Source organism: Rissa tridactyla, chromosome 2 (assembly GCF_028500815.1).
Source record: "Rissa tridactyla isolate bRisTri1 chromosome 2, bRisTri1.patW.cur.20221130, whole genome shotgun sequence".
Classification (NCBI taxonomy): Eukaryota; Metazoa; Chordata; class Aves; order Charadriiformes; family Laridae; genus Rissa; species Rissa tridactyla.
The window spans coordinates 90,061,604-90,084,618 of NC_071467.1; the positions used below are offsets into that span (position 1 = coordinate 90,061,604).

At 41.7% G+C, this 23,015-nt stretch overlaps 1 protein-coding gene across 1 annotated transcript in view; it reads left to right on the forward strand.

Annotated features, from left to right (window-relative positions):
• Window positions 1-22,192, forward strand: part of PHLPP1 (PH domain and leucine rich repeat protein phosphatase 1) — a 145,075-nt gene extending 122,883 nt beyond the window's left edge. The window contains 7 exon segments of the mRNA XM_054190572.1: window positions 4,680-4,880; window positions 5,890-6,052; window positions 10,771-10,901; window positions 14,495-14,599; window positions 15,528-15,722; window positions 17,942-18,170; window positions 20,119-22,192. Of these exon segments, the coding sequence (XP_054046547.1) occupies window positions 4,680-4,880; window positions 5,890-6,052; window positions 10,771-10,901; window positions 14,495-14,599; window positions 15,528-15,722; window positions 17,942-18,170; window positions 20,119-21,240 (2,146 nt within the window). The 3' untranslated portion in view covers window positions 21,241-22,192.
• The last annotated feature ends 823 nt before the right edge of the window (window positions 22,193-23,015 follow it).

Sequence of the window (23,015 nt, forward strand, 5' to 3'; positions counted from 1 at the left end):
GAGCTATTTGAGTGTTTGATGCACGTACTTTTGTGGCACAAATATTTAGCCACGTTTGTTTCTCTGCTGGTAGGTTAGGGATTGCAAGCAGATACATAAGAAACTGGGGAAATCCCAGTTAATGGAACAGCTAAAGATAGGTTAGAAAGCAAGAGCTGAGGAGACAGCAGCAAAGTGGTTTTTTTGGCAGTCAATCAACAGGAAGGGGATTCACTTGAATGTTTCTGTCCTTTCATTTATTTTTTTATTTTTTTAAAGGGGAAAGAAATACCCTCTTTTGCATGGGCTGGTAAAACTGCTTTGATTTTTTTTTTTCTCTTTCTTATCCCCCCCAGACATGCTTATCTTACAAGATTCTTCCTCACACACCTGCTACCACAATCATAAATTATTTTAGGATTAGGCGATCAGAAATTGAGGGCATGTCTCTGCAGAAGGGACTGAAGAAGAAATTTTGTATTTTGATTGCTCTGTGCTGATGGAGATCTTGGGGCACAGGCCAAACTGAAGATCTTGATTTCTCTGCATATCTGAAGCTAAGCACAGTGGTTTTGATTTGCTGCTGCTTTGCCATTGGATGCAGTTGTCTGTGTTGCTCCTTTTAATATTGAACATTCCTCAGCTTTTTGGAGGACATACATTTTTCAGTGGTGGCTGTGTCTTACCAGCAAGCCAAGTTTGCCAGGCTACCTCAGAAGACAGTGAGGAATTAGGAGATGCTGTATTCTCACAATTGTCTATAATCAGCTTTTGTGTGTGCTAGAGGTAGGCATTGGTGCTAAAAAAATTTTGAACCTTTTTGCAGTTTTCAGTAGAAGATTTTCTTCCTCTGCTTTTGGAAGTTCAAATTGAGACCAGAATCCTCTGGGTTTAAATACAGAATGTATGTGACTGCATATTAGGTCTGTTTTGTTGAATTAAATCCATGTCCTTGATTCTAGCCTATTCTTTGGGACAGTGGGTTTTTTTCTATTTTGTCTCTTGGAGAAGTTAAACCCAGCAAGGGATTGTACTTTAATATGCCATAAAACCGAAGGTGACTTATTCCGGACGGAGATCAATGTTGATATTATTACCCCAGAGGAGAATTTGCACCTTGTCAAAGTTGAAGAATTCTGGCATCTCCCTGCCAGCACCTTCATTTCTTTCTTAATCTCCAACACTCTTTTAGTACGTGTTAATTCATGCTCTCCTCACTGTATTATACTCTGGTATGTGCGCAGGCTGCTGAATTCAGGTTTTTGTAGTGATGCTATACTTTTTTTTCATGAGCTTGTGGTATAGTGTGTGGGTGGAATTGGAAAGGGAAACAATTAATTTTGGACTGAGCTTTAATACTTGACATTCTGCTTCCATCTGATAAGCAATATGAGTGGGATATCTTCAAGGAACATGAATCAGTTTAAGTCCGTGCACAAGAGAGATGAGAACAGTTGTGCCCAAGTAAATTTCCATTCCTCTGGAGGGCATTTGTAAGATGTGCCTTCTAAGGTAGCAGCTGGCACGCTGCACGACGATGAAGAAACAGGGGAGTGGAAATAACCTGAAGGAGGACTTGTGTTAAATCTTTGTGAGGGAAAACCTGATTGGCAAGTGCAGATTTATTTTTTATTATTTTTTTGGTTTTGGACATAAGATTATAGCACAGAATTGGCAAAGCTTTGGCAGAAGCAATCTGCTGGTTCATTCTGTTCTCTGCCCAGAGAATAGTGTTATCCCCCCCCCTTTTTTTTTAAATCCAAAGAATATCTTGAAAGAATTATCGTTTCATAATGTTTTTACCATTTTAGTATAACAGCTGGTCAAAAAGAACATGTAAATAAGTGGCATGCTCTTTTCTAAAAAGTTAATTTAATTCCAGTTATGTCAGCTACAGACAGAGATTAGTATGTGATTATACTGAACCTGACCGTTGAGTGCTACCAAGCCGTGAGTTGTTATGTATGGGGTACCACAGGGTTCCCATTTTAGACTGTTGGCAAGATTTTGCTAGCGACCTAAACCTTGTTCACATCAAGGCACTAGGCTGTAGGTCAGGATGATGGGGATTTATTTCCAGTGTTGTCATATCACCCTCTGGAGGATTTGGCAAAAGGGTGGGGGTGTATAGAGCAACAACTCTCCTTTCTCCTTTCCCCATTGGAAAATACATGCATCAAAACTTATTTTTTGGCAGGAATGTGCAGATTCCGGCCACTTTTAATACCAGTGAGGGAACAGCTTGAAATTTCTTGTTATATTCCACCAATGTTGAAAATTTATTAAAAACAGAAGAGCTTTTGTTTGTTTTATTTTTCTTTTGAACTTAAAATGGCTTCAGTATAGTAGACTATTAATTTCAGCTTTATCAGAGCAATGTACTTTTTCTTACTTGAAGCTTTCAGCTGTGTTTTGGGCTAGCTGTACTTGAGCAAGCTTAACATTCTTCTGAACTTCATAGCCATAGGATGCTCTCTAGGTTATCTGTTTGTCTCCTTTTGGTTATTAAAAGAAGGTACCTGTGAAACACTCCAGGTTATTCTGCTGCAGCTTGCAAGAACATAAGTAAAATACAGATTCCTCTTCAGGAAGCAGAACATGCCCTTTCCTGGGGGATGTTTTGCTGCCACCTCCTCATCCCCATCGTATTCCTGTGAAAGTTCACTTTTCGCAGCAGCCTTAAATCTTTTTATTACTTAAGCCTTTCTAGGCTGAGTTGAAGATGACCATTTTGTAATGAGTGGCACAAAATACACTGTGGGTTTAACGTTAATCGAAGTGCCTTTTTTGTGGAGAGAAAGAAGTCTATCACGCATATTAGACCGAAGTTGCCAAAGTAATAGTTGTGTGTACTTTAGCAATAGGTGTGCTTGCTGGTGTTTAATTAAGTACAGGAACTGTTGATGTGGTATGCTTTAGTTTAATAATCCCACTTTGAATGAGCTTAATATATTTTTAGTTTATAGCTAAAGGGTGAAATTAAGCAGCATCTTTTTAGAATAAATAAATAATTTTTTAAATCCTTTCAGCTGCCTATTCCCTTTTCTGTGTTAATCCTCCCTCTCCTCCCTTCCTCCTCTGGAGTTTTACCACCCTTGTGAATAATGAGTGAGCCTGAGGATTAAACTGTGTGTTCTCCGAAGTGAACGACTCTGTGTAAAACAGCTAACCTAGTTTCAGTTCTGTGCAGTGCTGAGAGATTTTTGCTTCTAATAGTGTTTTTTTTAATCCTTTGGCATTCCACGTGACTCCTCTGTAGCATGTCTGACCCTTATTTGCTGCTGAGCAAGTTTCAACCAGCTGCAACTCTTGCAAATCCATTTCATTCATTAATAGACCTTAAAGGTCAGTGTGGATTCCTGCATGCCTGGGAGAAGCTATCAATATTTTATCCCTTTCTCTTAAGATCAATGACAGGAGCACACCTACCTTTTGTGTCCTGATCAGTGGTTTTATAGGCTTGAGCCAGCTCATTGCTGAGTCTTGTTTCTTGAATGTAGCTTTGCCTGTTGCAGCTGCCCGCTCCCATTAGTTGGTAGCAGCAGTACAGCCTGGATTGAACGCGGTCACTGCAGACTGGCAGGCACACACTTCTGTATCGTGAGTTCTCCAAGGCAGCCTTTTCTGAAAAGGGAAGGAAGGAAGAGAGAGGTCTTATTTCTGTTGAAAAGGCATGGTCATGCCAGAGTTGGTTACTAAAGGATAAAGAGCCTTATTTTTCCATTTCTTTGGAATTGCTTGTGCCTGTGTGTATTCCTCCAGTGCTGCTGTGATCACCAAACTCCCCTAAAGAAGCATGAAGCCTCTGCCTGCAGAGCTTGACTGGCAGGAGTGGGCAGTGCTTATACCTCCACGGGTCTTGTTGCCATCCTGGAAAAAGCCCTTTGAGGGAGAAAGAAAAACTTCATTTCTGTACTGCTTCAGTCCTTGCTGCTTGTGGTGGGACTGCAGAAAATATTGACAAAGGGCTTCTGCTATTTGGGGAGTAGGGGAAGGACTCTCAGGAGCTCTCTGTCTTGCTGCATATATCAGCAAGCATGTATGTAACTTCTTTAATTTAATTTACTATTAGCACTGTCTTCCCTTAAAATCTAAAAGGCAAATTACTGCCTGGTCTCAGGGGTCTTTTTTTGTGATTGGTGCATCTTTAGTTATCCAAATATTCAAAGAGTACTTTTTCATATTTTATAATTACTTTCAGGCCTGCAGGTTTAAACAAGATACTGTCTGTACCCTAGCCAGTATTTAAAAGACCAAAAAACTGGCTGGCCTTTTTACCAATGACTTCTTTTAGTCACTTGAAGGGCAGCTATACTCCCATGGTTCGTTGATGATGAATTCACAATTCATTTTTATGTGGAATGAATATGGAAATGATGTGGTTTGTTATTGCTCTTACCTGTAGGTGCATCTGTAGTAGTGTTGGAGGTAATGAGGTCTTGGTAAGGGAATAGAGGCATTTTGATGTACACACCATGCTGATGTTTTGTTTGTGGAAATGTGTTCATTTAAAAATGTGACAGAAGTTTTGTTCATATAATGCTAGACTTTTGGACTTTCTGTCGGTTGTTGTGAACTTGTTGCTTTTGACCTTTGCTTTATAACTATCTTAACTCTTAAAAATAGAGATTTTATTTATACTTCTAGACAAAGCCTGCAGGATGTTTCACTGAACTCCCTTATCCAACTTCTCTTTGCAGCCTGAGATTTCTTAATGCCTCTGCCAACAAACTGGAAATGCTTCCTCCAGCCGCTCTTTCTGAAGAAACCCATAGCATCTTGCAGGAGTTGTATTTGACCAATAACAACCTCACAGATAAATGCGTACCCTTGTTAACAGGCCATCCACACCTGAAAATCTTGCACATGGCTTACAATCGCCTACAGAGCTTCCCTGCGAGGTAAGTAACTAGCTTCACTGCCTCTGGCCCACCAGCGGGTGGGCATCATGAAACGTTTTCGCAGCGAGAACTAAATTGCACAGAAATGAGGTGGCACAGGCTGTATTTGAATGTAGTGATACTGCAGCGAGTGGATTCACCTGCGATGCCCTCTGCATGTTGCTACCCTCTCTTGCATTACACAGACAAGGGAGTGCTACGTGTGGTTTTGATTGCGCTTGAAACTCTTCAACTGGACAACTCTTTTCAACACAGCATCACTGCAGTATGCTTTTGAAGCCAAGCAAGGAGGTCTTCTGTTTTCTCTGGCTTGGTCACTTTGCTTAAACCCAGTGGGTTTCTCCTTATAAGAGATTTGTGAGCATAGCAGTCTGGAAGTGTCCTCTGGAAGTGGACTAAACTCCACTAGGGAAAAATCCTCTCACTTCAGAAGGAGATTCTGCCTTGGCAGCAATTTCTGTACTTTCAATTCACTCTCTTTTAATCAGAAATCTTTCAAGTGTAAGATGTACTGTAAAGCTGATGGGGTACAACCTTGGAAAAGAGATGCCAATAAATAAAGGAAGAGACATCTCTGTCCTTGTGTGATGTTCTGAGCAGCTGGGCTTCAACAGCAAGGGGGAGGGAGGATGATGAATTAGGGGGAAGGGCTGAGTGGGATGCCAGAAGGTGGAGGGGAAAATTTCGGCTGAAGTGAGAAACTAGGGTTGAAAGAAAGGGGAATAAAAGAGGAAAAAGTGAAAGTGAGCTGGTGAGCAAGGGGAATGTAAGCAGAATTAGTCATTTGAAAAGTAGCATTAACAAAACAGTGACAGAAGAAGCACACATTTTGTTCCACGACTGTGTTAGCGTCTGATGTGAGGAGAGGTGACAGGCACTGCTGTGAAGAAGGATCAAAGTCTGCAATTTAACTTTCTTAAAATAATGAAAACCACTGCTCTTATCACCACTTCAGAATAAAATATGTGTGTCTATTAAAAGAAAAATTCTAAAACTCTTGTTTTCATAGCAAAATGGCCAAGCTGGAAGAGTTGGAGGAAATTGATATTAGTGGGAACAAACTGAAAGCCATTCCAACAACCATCATGAACTGCAGACGTATGCATACTGTAATTGCTCACTCCAACTGCATTGAAGTCTTCCCAGAAGTCATGCAGCTTTCTGAAATAAAGGTAAGGAATGCACGTGCTGTGGAAGAAGCAAGTATAATGCGACTTTAACAATTCTATTCTCTCCTCAGGTTTCTCATTGCTACAGGATAGTATATTTTCCGAAATTACGGAGATCTGACAATTACTTTCTCCTCTGAGGTCATGTGCAAAATATTCACTCCTGTGCTGCTTCAGAGTGGAATGAAAGAAGAGCCTCAAAATCTGATTTTACGCTCACCTTCACTAGATCCTATCTTCCCTGCCAAATAAGTGTTAATTGTCTTCCTGTGACAGTCTGTTATGATACGACTTAAACATTTGGCATGAGCTATGCGTAATTAACTCTTGCTGCCTTGGCAATTGGTTGATTGTGTAGGAATGGACTTTGTTTAGAGCATGTGTTAAAAACCGCTGAAGCTGCAAAATAGGATAGGCCTTGGGGACAGAGATAAATTCCAGGAGCACAGGATTTGAGTATTTAGGCAAGCTACTTTAATTTTCCTAATTGCAGTCATATTTTGCACAACCAGAGGAATGCTTAATCCATCTCTTGTGTGTGTTTCCAAAAGTAATTCTGTACTTTTCCTGACACTTTTTTTTATGGTACGCGTTCACGCTGAAGAGCACTGCTGCTTATCTTTTGTGAATCAAGTTCCTGCTTCTCACCTGCCCATAGCGCAGAATGTGTCGCACTGCGTGCTGTTTCCCCTGGCCAGAGCTGGGAGATGGTTAACTCGCAGCATACAAATCTTGTGATATGGCAGAAAATCTGTCGTTCTCTGAGGCTGAGAACTGATTACCTATTCATGGACTCAAAACAAGTGTCCTTTGGGCACTCTGTGAAGTCAAAAGGCTAAGTTCCCAGAGCGTGTGCCTCAGTGTCTGGGGTCAGGCACAGCAGCAGGAGCAATAATTCTGTTGGACAGCGAGTCGATGCAAAGATGAGCTTTGTGGTTTTAGCCCGGAAATCTCAAACAAACTTGTGGGCTTTTGTATACTCCTCCCTCTTTGGAACAATGGCCAGAGGAAGCAGAGGGCCATTTAGAATCAATCAGAAGCAAAGCTTTTTTACTTGGAGGAAGAATTGGCGTGGGTTAGTGAGGCCTTGCGCAGTAAACATTTCTTTAAAAGTATGAAAGTAGTGTTAACAAACAAAAAAGGAGGGGATAATGTAAACACGCTTACAGGGAGCAGTTGGCTTTTTCCTTTTGTTTGTGTGTTTTGGGGAAAGCTGAATGTTTTATAAAAGCATCAGTATTTAAAGTGTTACTCTGCCACAACACTTAGCAGAAAAATGCTCTTGGAAGACCTGGCAGTTTCTTCTAGCTGGTTCCCTTTGGTTATATAGTTCTCTTTAGCAGAAGAAAAAGGCATGGACATCACTAACTGTTTTGGGACTGCAGGGATATAGCGTGCGTGACTTCATCTAAGAGGGCACAGTGCTCTAGGTCTGACTCCAAAAGGTGGAAAGAAGCTGCCTGGTCAGTACTTAAGCCTGGTTTTGACTTACATGAGATGAATTCATATAGTTGCCAGATAGGAAGGTATGGTTTTGGGCAAAGGGGTTCTTCTGGCCTCTTGGTGATTACTCTAGGTCAGCGTTGGTGTTTGTCAGTTTGGAGGTCAGGCTTGTGCTGCTTGCCTGTTATCTTAACCGGAGCTCTTCTTAGGTACGTGACAGAATTCAAAATGTGCCAAAGTGAGTTCAGAATTTATTGCTTAAGTATGGATTTGGTCATTTCGTGAAATAAGCTTGCTTGTAGCAAAGCACAAAGGTGTATAGTCTTATGTCATCTCTGTGATTATATCATATTTAATGGTTAATTTTAACTGAGGTGGCGTTCAAGCGCTCTAAACTTCTTGGGAGACTCTGTTACCTGAGGTAATGGCTCTTTTGCTTTTGTATTTAATTAGCCTGGGAGACTGACGTGTTATGTTTTTAGAGTCAGTGATACTGGAACAGTTAGTAGCAGCAGTTACTATGCTGTCTGAAATAATTTCATAAGGAAAGCTGATATAAACTATGATGCTTTTACACTTGCAGTAACTTCAGGATTTCCAAACACAAGATCATTTTAGTGCTAAAATTGTCTCTAAGCCTTTTTTACACACGACAATCAAGACTACAGAAGTTACATGTTGTCCTATGTGTTAAAGAGCCTGGTGAATGTCTCTGAGATAACTTACACATTTTTTAGGGGTTTTATTGTATTTTATGACAGTTATTTATACTTCAGAGTTAGGTTTATCTGTGCACACTGCAATGTCTTCTGCAAATGGCTGAGCAGCTGGAAGTACACACACCTGAGTCAATGCCCCAGCAGACTCTTCCTTACAGCCATTGTTTGACTTCAATCTCCTTGCCTTACAAAATAAAAAAGGGCATTTTTTTTTAATTGTTACCCAGTGTCCCAGTGTTCTTTCACAGTTGAGTGGTCCTTACTGCTTGAGCAGAGCTCAGTGACCCAGGCTTGCTTTTCCCACCTGGGACCTGGCTTTACTTTATCATCCAGTTTTTGTTGACTGATGAGTTGCTTCTCTTTCATGGTTGTCTTCTTGGGCTGCTGCGGTGAGGGTGATATGGAGGTTTCTTGTCACAGTTTTTGGTCAAACTTATCTTTCACAGGAGCATTACCTTGAGATCTGAAAGGAGTGAAGATCTAGTTGCAGTAGTATCTTAAAGACGAAGCTCTCAATCTTTGCTAATTTTTGTCCTAGTTAAATAGGTTAGTATCAGTATGGCCGCCTTCATTTGCAACTGGAGGTAACTCAGGTCCCTTCCAGCCTTGAACAGAACAGTTACAAAGCTGTAAATGCAGCGTAAGCAAATGCTGAATATTAAACCCTGTCTTCCAGCTGGCCCACCCAGTGCAAAATCCTGTGTGCAGCTGCAGGAGTTGTTCTTCCAGTGCTGCATGGGTGGGGCTGAACCAGCTTGCATTAAAATAATGCATAAGGAAATTGGGATCAGTTAGGAAATACTGTTTCCTGCTTGCCTGGGGAGTAGAATAAGGACTAAATTCAACATAGACATGCAGAAAGCCCCTCTTAGACTATTCTTCAAGCAGTACAAATAAAATCTAAGAAATCCTAACCTGATAAATAAGCTGTCTTCGCTAGTGCCTAGGAACCAAGCGATCTGCGATAGAGTGTTGCTACCTTTGGCGTATTGGGCATTTAATGAGAACAATAAAATTACTTTACCAATTTTTGTACTTGTTATTCCAGCATGCTTTTCCGTCAAATTTGTAATGGCATTGAGGTGTTGAACACAGCAAGGCCTGCTGGCAGCTGCTTTAATCTGCAAAATAATTACTGGCTCTCCGGAAGCAGCAAGGAATTGCGCAGAAGAAAAAAGCTCGCTGGAATAACTGTTCTGTTAAGCTGTCTACTGTTTTGTTTGCCTGACAGATTTAAACGCTGATTTCCTTATCAGGCTTAGATAACGTTAGCAGTTTGTTCTTCATAGATAATAAGGCCTCCATATTAGACAACCTCAGGATTCAAGACTTGGGTCGGAAATTCATTATTTCCATTGGGTGTATTTAATAAAGTGTTAGGAGATACTTCTTTTCCAGATTTTACTAGGTTACCTTCTTCCAGCTCAGGACACAATTTCTCTGAATATATCTACAAAAATGAAAGTGTCTTGCTTGTATCAATGGAAATTACGTAATGGTCAAAATGTGCAGCTAGGAAAAGCCTCCCCACACCCCTTTGAGCTTTCTGTTTTATTAAAGTTTTGGAAGTCTTTCTGGTTTTGGAGGTTGAAAGTAGAAAGTGGTCTTTCTGAAAGATGTGGGTAGTTTTTCTGTCCTCTGTTAAATAACAGACTGCTCTGTCCTCTCAAATTTTTTTTTTTTTTGGCAATTTTTGGTGCATGCTACACAGCTGGTCCTGATAGGGTTTAGAGAATTGGTTTTGTTCTAAAATGCCATATTTTTCCCTGTGTATTGACTTTCATCTGGATATGCAGCTTTAAATAATGTTTGTTGGGGGATTTTGTCATTCTCATGCACTTGTTCTAGCTAATTTGTGCTTGGCCGGAGGATAGCCAGCGAGTGTCTCTGCTTTTTTGTATCGTACTTTTTCTGAAATATTTAAGCTTTATTTTTTTTCACTCATTTTATTGACTTCATATTTAAATACAAATCCATCTAAGATCACGTGAATTAAAACCATGGTTAAAACTACTCCAATATTTTTTCCTTTGCCTGTACTCCTCCTCCCCTCCACATACATTCATAACCCTGCTTATTTTAATATCCCTCAGTAAATACTGAATTCCTGAAAGCCTGCTCATGCTCGTGCTGGTTTAACTGACTTAGGAGGAGGGACTGCTATGCCAGTGGCTTAGAAGCCTCAACTGTATTTATCTCCATTTCCTTTATCTATTAAAAGACTGGTTTCGTCAGTAACGTTTTTTCTTAAATACTTGAAAATACACTGACCATCTTTGTGAAAGAGCAGGCAAAACTTACTAGGTTTGTAACTAGATGACACCTGGCCAGAGATGGAAATGAAGGGAACATATTTCTAGGTGTCCCAGACATCTGGTAAGATGGCTAAATGCCATATGAATTTCTTTTGTAAGAACCACTTAAATGAAATGAATGGTCTTAGGTCTCAGTTGCAGCCTTTATTGTTCATGAAACATGCATTACTACGTTTAATCAACGTTTGTATGATCTTGATGACAGCTGAGTTCTCTCCCTTATTTGGCTGCTTTCCTTTTGCAGTGCGTGGACCTAAGCTGCAATGAACTGAGTGAAGTCACATTGCCTGAAAACCTGCCTCCAAAACTGCAAGAGCTGGACCTGACTGGAAATCCCAGATTAGCCTTGGATCACAAAACCCTAGAGCTGCTGAAGTAAGTTACCTTACAGAGCTGGGGAGGGGGCAGAACAGCTCTTGTCACTAGGATGTGACAAAACCACAGTACACAGAAGTGAAAATCTCTTTCAAGGAGTATGGCTCCACTGTCACTGCATCAGAAACTAACAAATTATGTGCATAGTTCAGAAATTGATGCTTCGTTAAAGAGGATAACTTTACCCACGTCAGTTCAGTTGCTTTCAGCTGTAACTCCTGAAGGGGTCTGCTAGTCTGGTATCATCACTATTGGTCCAGTTTGATCTCCATTTTACTTCTGATACTAGATTCAGTCGAAATACTTATTTTATTCCACCATTAAGATGCCAGTAGCTGCTTACTAACTTTTTTGCTCACATTCATCTGCTTGGGTCTGTCTCAGCCATTATGCTGCTTTTTACCTCTTCATATACTATTTCTTGTTAACCTTCATACCTCTGCTTTTGGTCTAGAAATAAATATTTTTTTTTTTATTTTTTTTTCATACATAAACCTTTCCTGAAGACTCGCATCTCCCACTCTGCTTGCAGCAAAGCTAGTTCCCTTGCTCTGGGACCCTCTGTTTTCTTCCTGTCTACCTGTTTGTTTCCTGCCCTGGGACTTAAGTGTTATCCTTAACTGAAATTTGCCAAGTGCCTTGTGCCTCCTTCTGCAGTGTGTTGGGAAACTGTTGCATTAAAACATATCATCTGTGGACAGCAGTGCCGCCTTGAGCTTTTCTTAAGTCCTGAAGGGAATTGCACCAGCTCTGAGTTTCCTTCTAAGTCTCTTCGATCTTTAAATACTGAATTATTCCAAGAAGGGTTGATATACTTTTTAAGGGTTGAGCAGTTGCTTTGTGTTGTTTGCTTTTAAATGGTTAAGATCAGACACTGGAGTAGTAAACCTTATCTGCTGTGCAAGCAAGGGAAACTTACAGTCTGAGTTTGCTTTGAGCTTGAATCAGCAGATTTTATAAAATGTAAATGGAAATTTGAATAATGATGAGTTTTCACAGATAAAAACAAGAGTCCATGTTTTGCAGCAGAGAGGGAAGAAAAGGGGCGTTCCTCTGTTTCAAGAGCTGCTTTATTGTATACAGGAAACCTTCTTGAAGAAGCAGTGTGTAATGTTGGTTCATAGGGGGAGAAATAATTTTATGTATTACAAAGCTAATTGAATTGTGTTGAATCTTAAAGTGAAAGATCAGCTTTTCTTGTCTATAACCCAGCAGACAAGATGCGTAAGCCAGTTTCTTGCCACTTTAGTATTTAGGCATCATGCCCTATAGCAGTATTGTACAAATTTAAGTCCTAAGTAGTAGAAGGGTGGAGTGGCCCGGTTACATGCCATATTTTCACTGGTGTATGTGTTGTCTTTAATTCACAGAAAACTTCTTTCCTTCTTGTGCATACATTTTGTTTGGTTATTTGTTTGGGGTTTTTTTGTTGTTTTTTGTTTGTTTTTTTTTTAAATAAATTATTCTTAAGATTTCAAGTCTATTCTCTTTCCTAATATTCATTAGCCACAGTCAGGTGTTTCAGGCCTCCTGAGGGGCTTCTTAGTGTCTGTGCTGATATACTACACTGACTTCTAGGCTGTACTGCTGTAATTGACTGTGAGGGAGGAGGTGCTCCTTTCACTTGGTTTTTCTGGCAGGCACAAAAATACTTGTGCACTTGGTACTTTTTATATCTTCCTTCTGCATGCAAAAGGCAGCTCTCCATCTGTGCCCTGGCAGGATTCAAGCAGGTAGTAGGTTAATATGTGTTCTCAGTGCTGGTGAGAAGAGTCCTGTCATGCATGCTTGCTTTCTGAATATGCATGGAGATCTTAAAAGGAGTCTTGCATGCTTAGGAGGATGTTGCCAAGTGACTTATTGGATGTAGGAATTTTCAGTAGCAATTAAAATGAGAAAAAAGAGATGCTGCTACTCTGATTTTTAGGAAAGAGCATCTAGTTCTATTGTAGCAGTCATTTTAAATTGGGGGGGAAATAAACCATGCAGTCTGCAATCCTTAGCCCGTATTTCCTGCATATGATGTGCTGCTGGTTGTCATTCCTTTTCAGGCATGTGGTCTATTTGTAGTGGTGCCACTGAGGAAGCTGAAAGCAATGCGTTGAGGTAGCTTTTGTCACCACTGCTGGGAAGCCTTGAGACAACTCTGGGTCCTTGACTTACCCAGAAACCAGGGGTCAGTCAACCCAGTTCAAAAAGAAACAAACAGAAAAACTTATTTGATCCAAGTTCCTCTGCCCTGGCGGATAAGTGCCTTGTAATGAGACATCTGCAAAGAAAGTATGTTTGCTTGTGTGTGTAGTGTCTTGCAGGTGCAGACAGAATTCAAATCTCTGCTACTTTAGAAGAGATCCAGGTTTCCAGTTTGATTTGGGGTCAGATAATCTTTTGTAGTGCTCTCGGTACGATGTTTGCCTCCTGTTTGTCACACAGAGGGCTGCAAAACCAAGGGCCTAAAACACCAGTGGTTCAGACATTATTTATGTCATTTGTTTGCTTTTAATCTGACCTCGCTGATGTACATCCTGACTATTAGCGTAAAAAGAAATCGAACTGGATGTGACAGTACTTCAGGTTATTTGAGGAAGGCTGTGCAGCGCTGAAAAGACTTTTCTGTGTGTTCAGGTCAGGTGGGGGTTTGGATAGAGAAAAATGAATGCTCAGAGCGAACAGTTAGATCTTTCTGCTTGTGTCCTTTTATGATTCATTTGGTTCATGAAAGGTTCGGGTGCCTTTGAAGTGTCTGCAGCGTGTGGGGAGCTGCTTTCCCTGCCTTTGGAAGGGAGCAGGGGGGAGGTCATCTCTCCCCAGCAAAGCAGGGCTGCAAAGAGAATGGTATAAACAGAAAGGGCTGGGCCCTTTTTAAGTCTTTACTACACTGCGTGAGATATATGAAATTCAGGCTAAAGGCTATGTTGGTAGTAAATTGGAGGGTAGAGGATCAAGGGCCTAAGCAAAAATTGGACGGCACAACTGGAGAAAGCAGAAGGGCTACGCCTGCTGTCAGGACCGCAGGCTGGCTCTTGAAGGTTGGTGCAGGACCAGGATGGAGCGAGTTTCTGTTTTGTGGGCATTTTCATGGAAGGTTGTTAGTATACATTGCTGTTACTAAAGAATTTCTGTTTTCTTTTTTAGTTCTTTTTTTTTTTCCCATGGATCATACAGTGGGTTTCATTTGAGTACAATGAAAAGAATACAGAGACTTGTTACTAAAATGGGTGGGAGAGATGTACAAGTTAAAAAATCACTTCCCTGTACTGGCTTTCATCAAGCTAGTGACAAATTTGCCTTGTATTCTTACTGGGACAGGTTTGAAACAAATAGCTCAGGGGTGAGGGCAGGGAAAGAATAGCCAGCTAAACAAAATAGTGCAGCTGGCACCCTCAGAGAGGCTCAGTTATTTACTGCTTTTTTGTTCTTTGTATACAGACACATAGAAGTAACCACTTTGGATGTCCTGCTTCATGTTCTTCTATTAAATGTATTACTAAGAACTGGGAGGGAAAAAAAAAAGATGTTATCTTCACATTTTAAGCTGCATCATGTCAGCACTTCAATCCATTGCATCTTTCCCCTTTCCTTTCTCCTTGCAGCAATATCCGTTGCTTCAAGATCGACCAGCCCTCAGCCGGTGATGCTTCAGGAGCGCCGGCGGTGTGGAGTCACGGTTACACAGAAGCGTCGGGCGTTAAGAACAAGTACGACCTGGCATGGTTTTTATTATACGTGCATCTTAGCAGAGCGCCTCTGTGCTGATACAAATAAATCCTTTTTTCAGTGAAAGTTTGGGGGTTTTGGGCCTCACAAAGGCAGAGGCCATGCCATGACTCTATATTTGTATACTGGGCCCCTGCCTGCCTCTCCACTTTGGTCTTTGTTAGGGAAGTTGCTAAGATACAAGTGTAACTGACAATTTTGTCTATGCACGACTCTGGTACTTGCAAAAGATCTGAGCGTTTAGAAGCATTTTCCTCTTTGCAAAGCTTCTTTATCTTCAACCAAAGGATGTTTACCAAGCAAATCAGAGATACTAAAGGAAGAGGCAGAATGGCCAAAACGCTGAATATTCATAGTGTGCAGGGCTCCTGTGACTAAGGCAGCACTTGACAAATAATGTACCAAGAGTCTGCTAGTCTCTGTGTTGCTGGCAGTGTGATGAATCTTTCTTTGTTCCTTAAATACCTTTTTAGAAATCTTCTGCTACCTAGGTTTCCGTAGGGAGTGCCAGCAAGCCTTTACTTAAGTGATTTAACTCACAACTTGGTCATCGCCATGTTAAATCACAAGGATGGCTTTTGGAGGGGGAAGTGCCATTTAAACTGATGTTGTTTCACAGATAATTTTCCCCCTATTTCTACAAATAGGGGATTTGTTCACATGCTGAAAAGGAGGAAGAATTTTTAGGGCTTGGCTTCAACTTCCAGTATAGTTTTCTCTACATCTTACCACTATTGATGGGCCTGACTCTTCTCCACATTCTCAGAAAGCGGTCCTGAAATACCTGTGAACAGAGGTGGTTAAAACTAGCTCTCAGACCAGGCTGTCTCTCTCTGGTCAGAATGACGGAGATGAGAAACTAGTAGTGGGTGGCAACCTTGATGTTCTCCTGCTTTGTTTTTTCACTAGGCTGTGTGTGGCAGCACTTTCAGCCAATAACTTCTGCGACAACCGAGAGGCGCTTTATGGTGTTTTTGATGGTGACCGCAACGTGGAAGTGCCGTATCTGCTGCAGTGCACAATGAGCGACATCTTAGCAGAAGAGCTGCAGAAAACAAAAAATGAGGAGGAATACATGATCAACACTTTCATCGTTATGCAGAGGTGAGTATTGGATCTGAAACCCTTTTTTACCTTGTGTATGCTGACTAGGCAGTTTGTTTGCTTTCAGGTCAGACACCTGCTCTTTTCTTGCTTCACAAAAATGCGAGAGGGGGAAAAAAGCCTTGGTATCTGACTACATTGTTTTCTTTTATTGGTTGTTTTGTGAATATTGCCCTCTGTTCCTTTCAGGTGTGGGGAGAAAAACCCCAACACCTCCCCACCCAAACAAACAAAAACAAAAACCAAACAACAAATCTACCTGCAGTTACTAAACGCTGATGACTAAGTGGTGGGTGGAGGTTTACTCTTTTTTGGTATCTTTTTTTTAAGTCTTACAATTCATAGTTGGCTGTAATCAAGTCATTGGTATGAATCTCTTGGTCATCTTTTAAACTTCCTTACTACGACTGGCTGCAAAACCTGGGCTGATCCTTTCTGTTTCTCTGTACCAATTCAGGTTATTTAAGGCTACGCATATATTTAAAACATGTAGTCTGACTCCTTAGAAGTGTCTATCTCCTGTCATCCCTTCTGCCTTAGAATATTATTTGAGCAGGACTCATCCAAATAGCTTGTGATACGATAGCTGTGAGTGTAATAGTAGCTCTGTGTAGTGGTTTGGAAACCTGCGTGCGTGCTGTTCTTGACAGAAGAAGAAATTGTGCCTGGGGAGACACCGAGTGAAGGAGGACTACGAAGGGAATTGAACAAAGGAGAACGAAGAGGTCAGGGAAACAAAAGAGAAAGCAAATAAGCAGCTTAGAGACTGAGGAAATGGATCAAGTTAAAAGTAGCGTTGCTTATTGCTCAATTGCTGCACCTGTGGAAAGGAAAAATACTAACGTTCTGTATCAGGAAAGATGGAGGCAGTAGGGTGGTATTAAACCTTACAAGAGAGAAAATGCTTCCTTCCCATAATTGCTTATAACTGTGCTTTAGACCAGTAGCTGAGAAGGTGGTTGACGTATACTTAAAACATTCAAAAATAATAACAAATTTGAGTATCGAAAGTACTTATCAAGTGGTTTTGTTTACTACTAATGCAATTCCACAGGAATGTGGCATTCCTACAGAAAGCTGCAGCTTTTTTTTTTTTTCTTGTCTCAAGTCAAAATAAGCTAACCAGTTCTTTGGAGAACAAGAAATAGTATTCATTCCAGTAGTGTTTAACCATTCATTGAGGATTATTACAGATGGTATGCAACACTCCTGAAGTGTATTTTTAAAAAAATTAAATTAAAAAAAGCACATTGAAGCTTGGTTACAGATGTAGTTGCGCATTCTTTCACTGGGATTTTAAATCATAAGTTCTTGCCAGCTATACCTAGCCTTAGCATAAAATTTAGTAACCTCTGTAATTAACATGCTAATTACTGTAATTCCTAATTACTATAGGAGAAGGCCCTGATAAACAAGATACTGGGAAGGATGGGATTTTTTTCACAATCTAGTATTGAAATGAATTTACCTTCTAATGACAGGATTCTGAAAACTTTTTTACTAAAAAGATTTACTTCTGAAAACTGTTTTATCTGCAAATATATTTTTTTTTCACTATGACTCCTGATAAAACAGCAGGCTTAAATATTTCTAAGAACCTATTTAACAGGCTAGTAACTGACAGGATAAATGAGAAGTGTGCCTTCTTACAGTGGAGTTAACAGCCGCTGTGCTCTTTGGTTATCATTTCATACTTTAAGACCATTATTCTGAAGACATCACAAAACAGTGAACTTCTGCTTTCTGTTTTTGCTCAAAAATAGAGCTTTTACAGTTAGAATTATTGTTTTTATAATAAAACCTGTAGCTTCAGAACCCAAAGAAACCAGCTGGATAATAGGAACCTCTTTTTTGATAGTCCTCAGTACTTCTCTAACCCTCTCTGTTTTCCTCAATCTGACCTTTAAAACAAATGTCTTCAAGGTGTAGAGGGAGAGAGACAACCGTGTGAGTCTTAAAAGTGCAAAGATTTTTTTGTTGTTCTAAAATTGAGCAGACTTGAGCGTCTGTATATACGTGTAAATAACACACTGCCTGAGAGTTGCACGTGATTTCTCTAGTGTCGCAGTTTTCAGTGGAGACTCTTGTTTCTGTCCCAGTGATCCAATAGAGTCAATGCCCTGAGTGCTTGTGGTTCCAGAACGGCGGTTGTTTCTGCGTAGTACCCGTAACACTTGTTTTCCAATTAAGGAACAATCATTGTTTTGTTTAAATTCCAGGAAACTTGGAACAGCTGGACAAAAACTTGGAGGCTCTGCTGTCCTTTGCCATATAAAACATGATCCCATGGACCCTGGTGGATGCTTCACGCTAACCTCAGCAAACGTGGGGAAGTGCCAAACCGTTCTCTGCCGGAATGGGAAACCTCTGCCTTTGTCCAGGTGTTACGTGATGAGTTGTGAAGAAGAGCTGAAGAGGATTAAGCAGCATAAGGCCATTATCACAGAGGTTAGAGAACGGTTAGGGGCTGTTGCAACTTGCAACTTCCTTGGAGAGTATTTGCACAGCAATGCATGAAATTACATGTCGATATTCGTAACTAAGAGGTAGTATTAATGGTATGGTTCCAGAGTTGCGCTTTTCCTTTCAAGGTGATTCATATATGCAATTAAGTTAGCATGCAATCAAGTTGCTTTTCCATCCCATTGCCATGCTGGATTTTAGTTAGCTTCAGGGAGTGAGCAACTGTGAGCATGTTGCATTGAAACAGGAAAGCAGACACCCTCCTCCTAGTGGGGAGAGGAATTGCAGTGTTGGAGCTGTCTTGAAGAGCCTCTCCAATCGAAAAGGATGAGAGGGCAGAGCACTTGAAGCAGTGCCATCCTTCCCTTAGGAGACTCCTTGCTCCTGGCAGGCTGACTTCCCTGTCTGAGCTCCTGTGTTTCCAGAGTTGCCCTTTGACAGGCGGCTCTTGAAGAGAGCACTTGCCCAAAAGGAAAACCCATCCTGTGGTCAGCTGAACCATGAGAGAGAAAAGTATTTGTTCCCTTCTTACAAGCTTGAAGCCACTGCTGTCAGTTTTGCTTTGCCTTGTGGAACGCATACATAGGAACAGATAAATACTGAATCCTTCTGATGGTGGAGGAAAGGGCAGAAAACTCACTGCTGTATGCTCGTGAGCATGTGTGTGTAGGGGGGGTGGGGTGTGTGGAATAAGTCGTGTGCCTATTGATCTTGTCAGGGAAAGGTGACAACTGGGATCTCAAACGTGACAAGTTGGAAGGGAGTCACTCCAACATAGTGTGCGGCACTGAGGCACGCTCGTTATGTTGTTCCATAGAGGAAAAGGGAAATTTCTGCGATGAATCTTAAGATGACTCACTGATTTCACGCATGTTGATGGCTTATCACTGCTGTCAGCCTTCTGATGGGGAAGTTAACAAGCCGACAAGGGTTTTTTTTCTTCTCAGTGGTTTTAAAGGGGAAGCTCTTTTTAGTCTTGGTTCACTTTTCTGTGGTTATCGGCTTTATAATAACCACTGCAGTCATCAGCTGGACCAAATGAGTGTGAATCCTCACCTTTGTTGTTCTTCTCGAACGCACAATCAGCAGGGTGCAGCTATCCCCAGCAGGCTGACAGATAGCCAGAGTTGCTGTTTCAGACATTTGCTCTGCTTATTCTGGCAGCTTGGATTCTAACCAGGACAGGATCCTGGGATTTGGACGTGACTGGGATTTACTTCTCAAATACGTCCATTTTTACTGTAATTTTTCCCTTCATATATTACTCCTCCTCCCCTTGGAAATGTCATATCTAAGTGGAAACGTAGTAAGTAATTGGGGCATGTAAAACATTTCACTACAACTCAGCTGACTGAGAAATGCAGACTTGCTCTCTGCTGCATTTGACTTGCATGCTTCATTTAAAGTCTTTTTCTTTTTTTTTTAAATGAACTTTTGTTTCCAAAATGATGAGCCAAGATGAAATGTACAATTGTTACAGCTGCAAGAGAAGAGTCATAACTGAATGACCTGCCCCTGTATCAAATGGAGCTGTGTGTGGCTTTGCCCTGTATACAGCCAGATAGCGTGGGTGGAGGAGGGCTAAGTCTGACTCACTGGTAAAACATTAGTCCAGTTGGCTCTCGCAGCTGCAGGAGCAGAATAGATGGCTCTTTGTTGCAGACTTCTGCTTTGTTGGTCTGTGCATAGGTGATGCTGATGACAAATCAGTAGGGTGTAGGAGGCACAGCGCGGGATTGCAAACCAGCCATTGCTGTGCTCTAATCCCAGCTCTGTCACGTCCTTGCAAGTCACTTTGCTTTTCTGTCTTTTTGTCTGTAAATGGCGGTGTTGGGGGTACTGCAAAACCAGCCATCAGTAAAATGCAAGGAGACGCAGGTGCTGTGTATCGTTGTCTGCTTTGTTTCCAGTTTCCTCTCCTCTCTAATTTCAGGATGGCAAAGTGAATGGCGTGACGGATTCAACAAGAATCTTGGGGTACACCTTTCTTCACCCAAGTGTGGTGCCGCGTCCTCACGTCCAGTCCATCACCCTAACTCCACAAGATGAGTTCTTCATTCTGGGGAGCAAGGGGCTGTGGGACAGCCTCTCGATGGATGAAGCAGTGGAAGCAGTCAGAAATGTGCCTGATGCACTGGCAGCCGCGAAGAAGCTTTGCACTTTGGCCCAGAGCTACGGCTGCAACGACAGTATCAGCGCTGTCGTGGTTCAGCTCAACGTCACAGAGGACAGCTTCTGCTGCTGTGAACTTAATGGGGTCCCACCCCCCAGCCCAGGCATTTTCCCCCAGTCTGTCAATGTGGTCATCAAGGACAGGCCAACAGATGCGCTTGGGATGCCGTCTTCGAGCAGCGGCATGGCTTCGGAGATCAGCAGCGAGATCTCCACCTCCGAAATGAGCAGTGAGGTGGGGTCCACAGCCTCCGACGAGCCTCCCCAGGTAGCCATGAACGAGAACAGCCCGGCCTACCCGGGGGAGCAGCGCTGCATGCTGCACCCCGTCTGCCTGTCCAGTTCTTTCCAGCGGCAACTCTCCAGCGCCACCTTCTCCAGCGCCTTCTCCGACAATGGCCTTGACAGCGATGATGAGGAGCCGATTGAGGGGGTGTTCACCAACGGCAGCCGCGTGGAAGTGGAAGTGGACATCCACTGCAGCCGAGCGAAGGAGAAGCAGCTTCTCCAAGTGCCGGTGGAAGCCAGCGACGAAGGTATCGTCATCAGTGCCAATGAAGACGAGCCTGGCCTTCCCAGGAAAGCTGAATATTCTGCCACGGGCACAATAGGGCGCCGGCGGGGCAACGGTTCTGTGGCTCCACAAGAGAGGAGCCATAACTTAATTGAAGTTGCAACGGATGCGCCGCTCAGAAAAACAGGGGGCTACTTTGCTGCTCCAGCACAGCCTGATCCTGACGACCAGTTCATCATCCCACCAGAGCTTGAAGAAGAAGTCAAGGAGATTATGAAGCAGCACCAGGAACAACAGCAGCAGCAGCAACAGCAGCAGCGGCAGTGTCCGACGGACCACCTGGCAGACTATTACGATACACCACTATGACCCACTCTATTTACTGCTCAGAAATAAACTAACAAACAAGGAGACTTGAGTGTGGGACCCAGTGGGCTCGCATTACAGCAGGGGTTTTCCTTATCCTTTTCCTTTGTATACTTCCTTTTCCTTATCCTGCCACTACAGATAACTGCAGCTTTTCAGTTTGTTAGGTTTAATATTCACTGACTTTCTTCTAGAGACGCTTGACCGGTAAAGTTTAAAATAGTTAACCTTCCCTTAACATATCACGTGTAAAAACAAAAAACAAAAAAAATAATAAAAAAATAATAAAAAGGTTTAATATATTGCTGGGAAACAGATGACGATGTAATATTTTTTAAAATGGCTTGTTTGTTTTGTTTGAAAAGCAGGGCAGTAGCCAGTGCTAAATGATTTAAGTAATATTGTAATACTGTATTTCTTTGAGAGAAAAGGCTTTTTTTGGTCTTGAAAATGATAGACATTTGTAGAATATGGAGACTAACTCCTAGGAGTTGCTTTACTCTTTCAGGTGACTTAAGTCACTGAGATTCACTAATTTTCTCTGAGAGAACAGCTGATTGGGAAATTCCTGTAAATAGCTCAGTGTTGTATAGTGATGCTTCCATGTTTTGTAGCCTTGGCATTAAGGACACAACCTTCAAAACTGACCTTTTTTCTTAAGCGACTCTTTGGGCCTTGGTCATTGAACGTAACGGACTGCGTGGCTGTGTACAAGTTAGCTAGAGCCGAGATGGTGTAGACCATTTAAAGAAACCCACTTTTTTCCTCTGGTCTCTTTCTTTCCTTACTTTTGCAGACACGTTTTGTTTGTGTTCCTTACTGCTGCCACAACCAGCATGATTGTATAGAGCTCATTTGCTGTAGAACATTTACATACCAAGAGTTATATTAAAGCCGAATGCACAAATGAACATGTCATAATTTTTGTTATAATAAATATGAAATTTACACCTGATGTCTGCTTTTATGTCTGAGTAGCTGAGCAGCAGCTTTCAAACAGCAGCTTGCTGTGCTTCATCAGCCTCTGCTCACTTGGAACCAAGAAGCGTTGAAACTTTTTCGGCCCGATCACATTTTTACACTAACTGCGGAAGCTCACGTGTACTTTTTGAATTTAAAGGCCATGCAAAATGGCCTTTAAAAGATACAAAACAACTCTCTGAGGAATTGACCTGTTTCTTTCTTTCTTTCTCAGTACTAATTCAGCGCTATTGATTTGCCCTTTGCCACAGTATTGACCATGCCAGAAGACCGAAGAGGAGCGGTGGTGTGGCTCTATCCCACTGGGTCCGAGTAACTGAAGATAGAAACGATGAAGGGATAATGCGGGCTAAGAAAAGGGAGAAAGAAACCATTGGATACGGAGAGAAGAGGGAGAAAGTAAGGAGAAGGTGGAAAAGTGAACTCAAAGCTACCTACGTAAATTCAGATTTGCTTGAATGTGTTGAATGAACATGAGTTCAATGGCAGTTTGACTTCGGCATTTTTTTTGTGATTCCTGTGGGAAAGGAGCAACACCCTTTTTGCCTCCAACCAGCTGCTCCAGTTTACGTGTCACTCTTTAAAAAGTTGAATTAGTGCGTGATCATGACAGTGTCTTGCTCCTGCTTGACATTTGGTCTGTGTTTTGGGAGAGGACTGTGGTAACAGGCTGTTGTCCTATTCTGTTCTATGGTGAAACAGCTGAGTTAGGACAGGATTGTGTTAACAGGAGATTTTGAGTTTCTTTCCCTTAAATAAGAACAATAACAGCAGAGGAGCAACCATGAAGATACCTG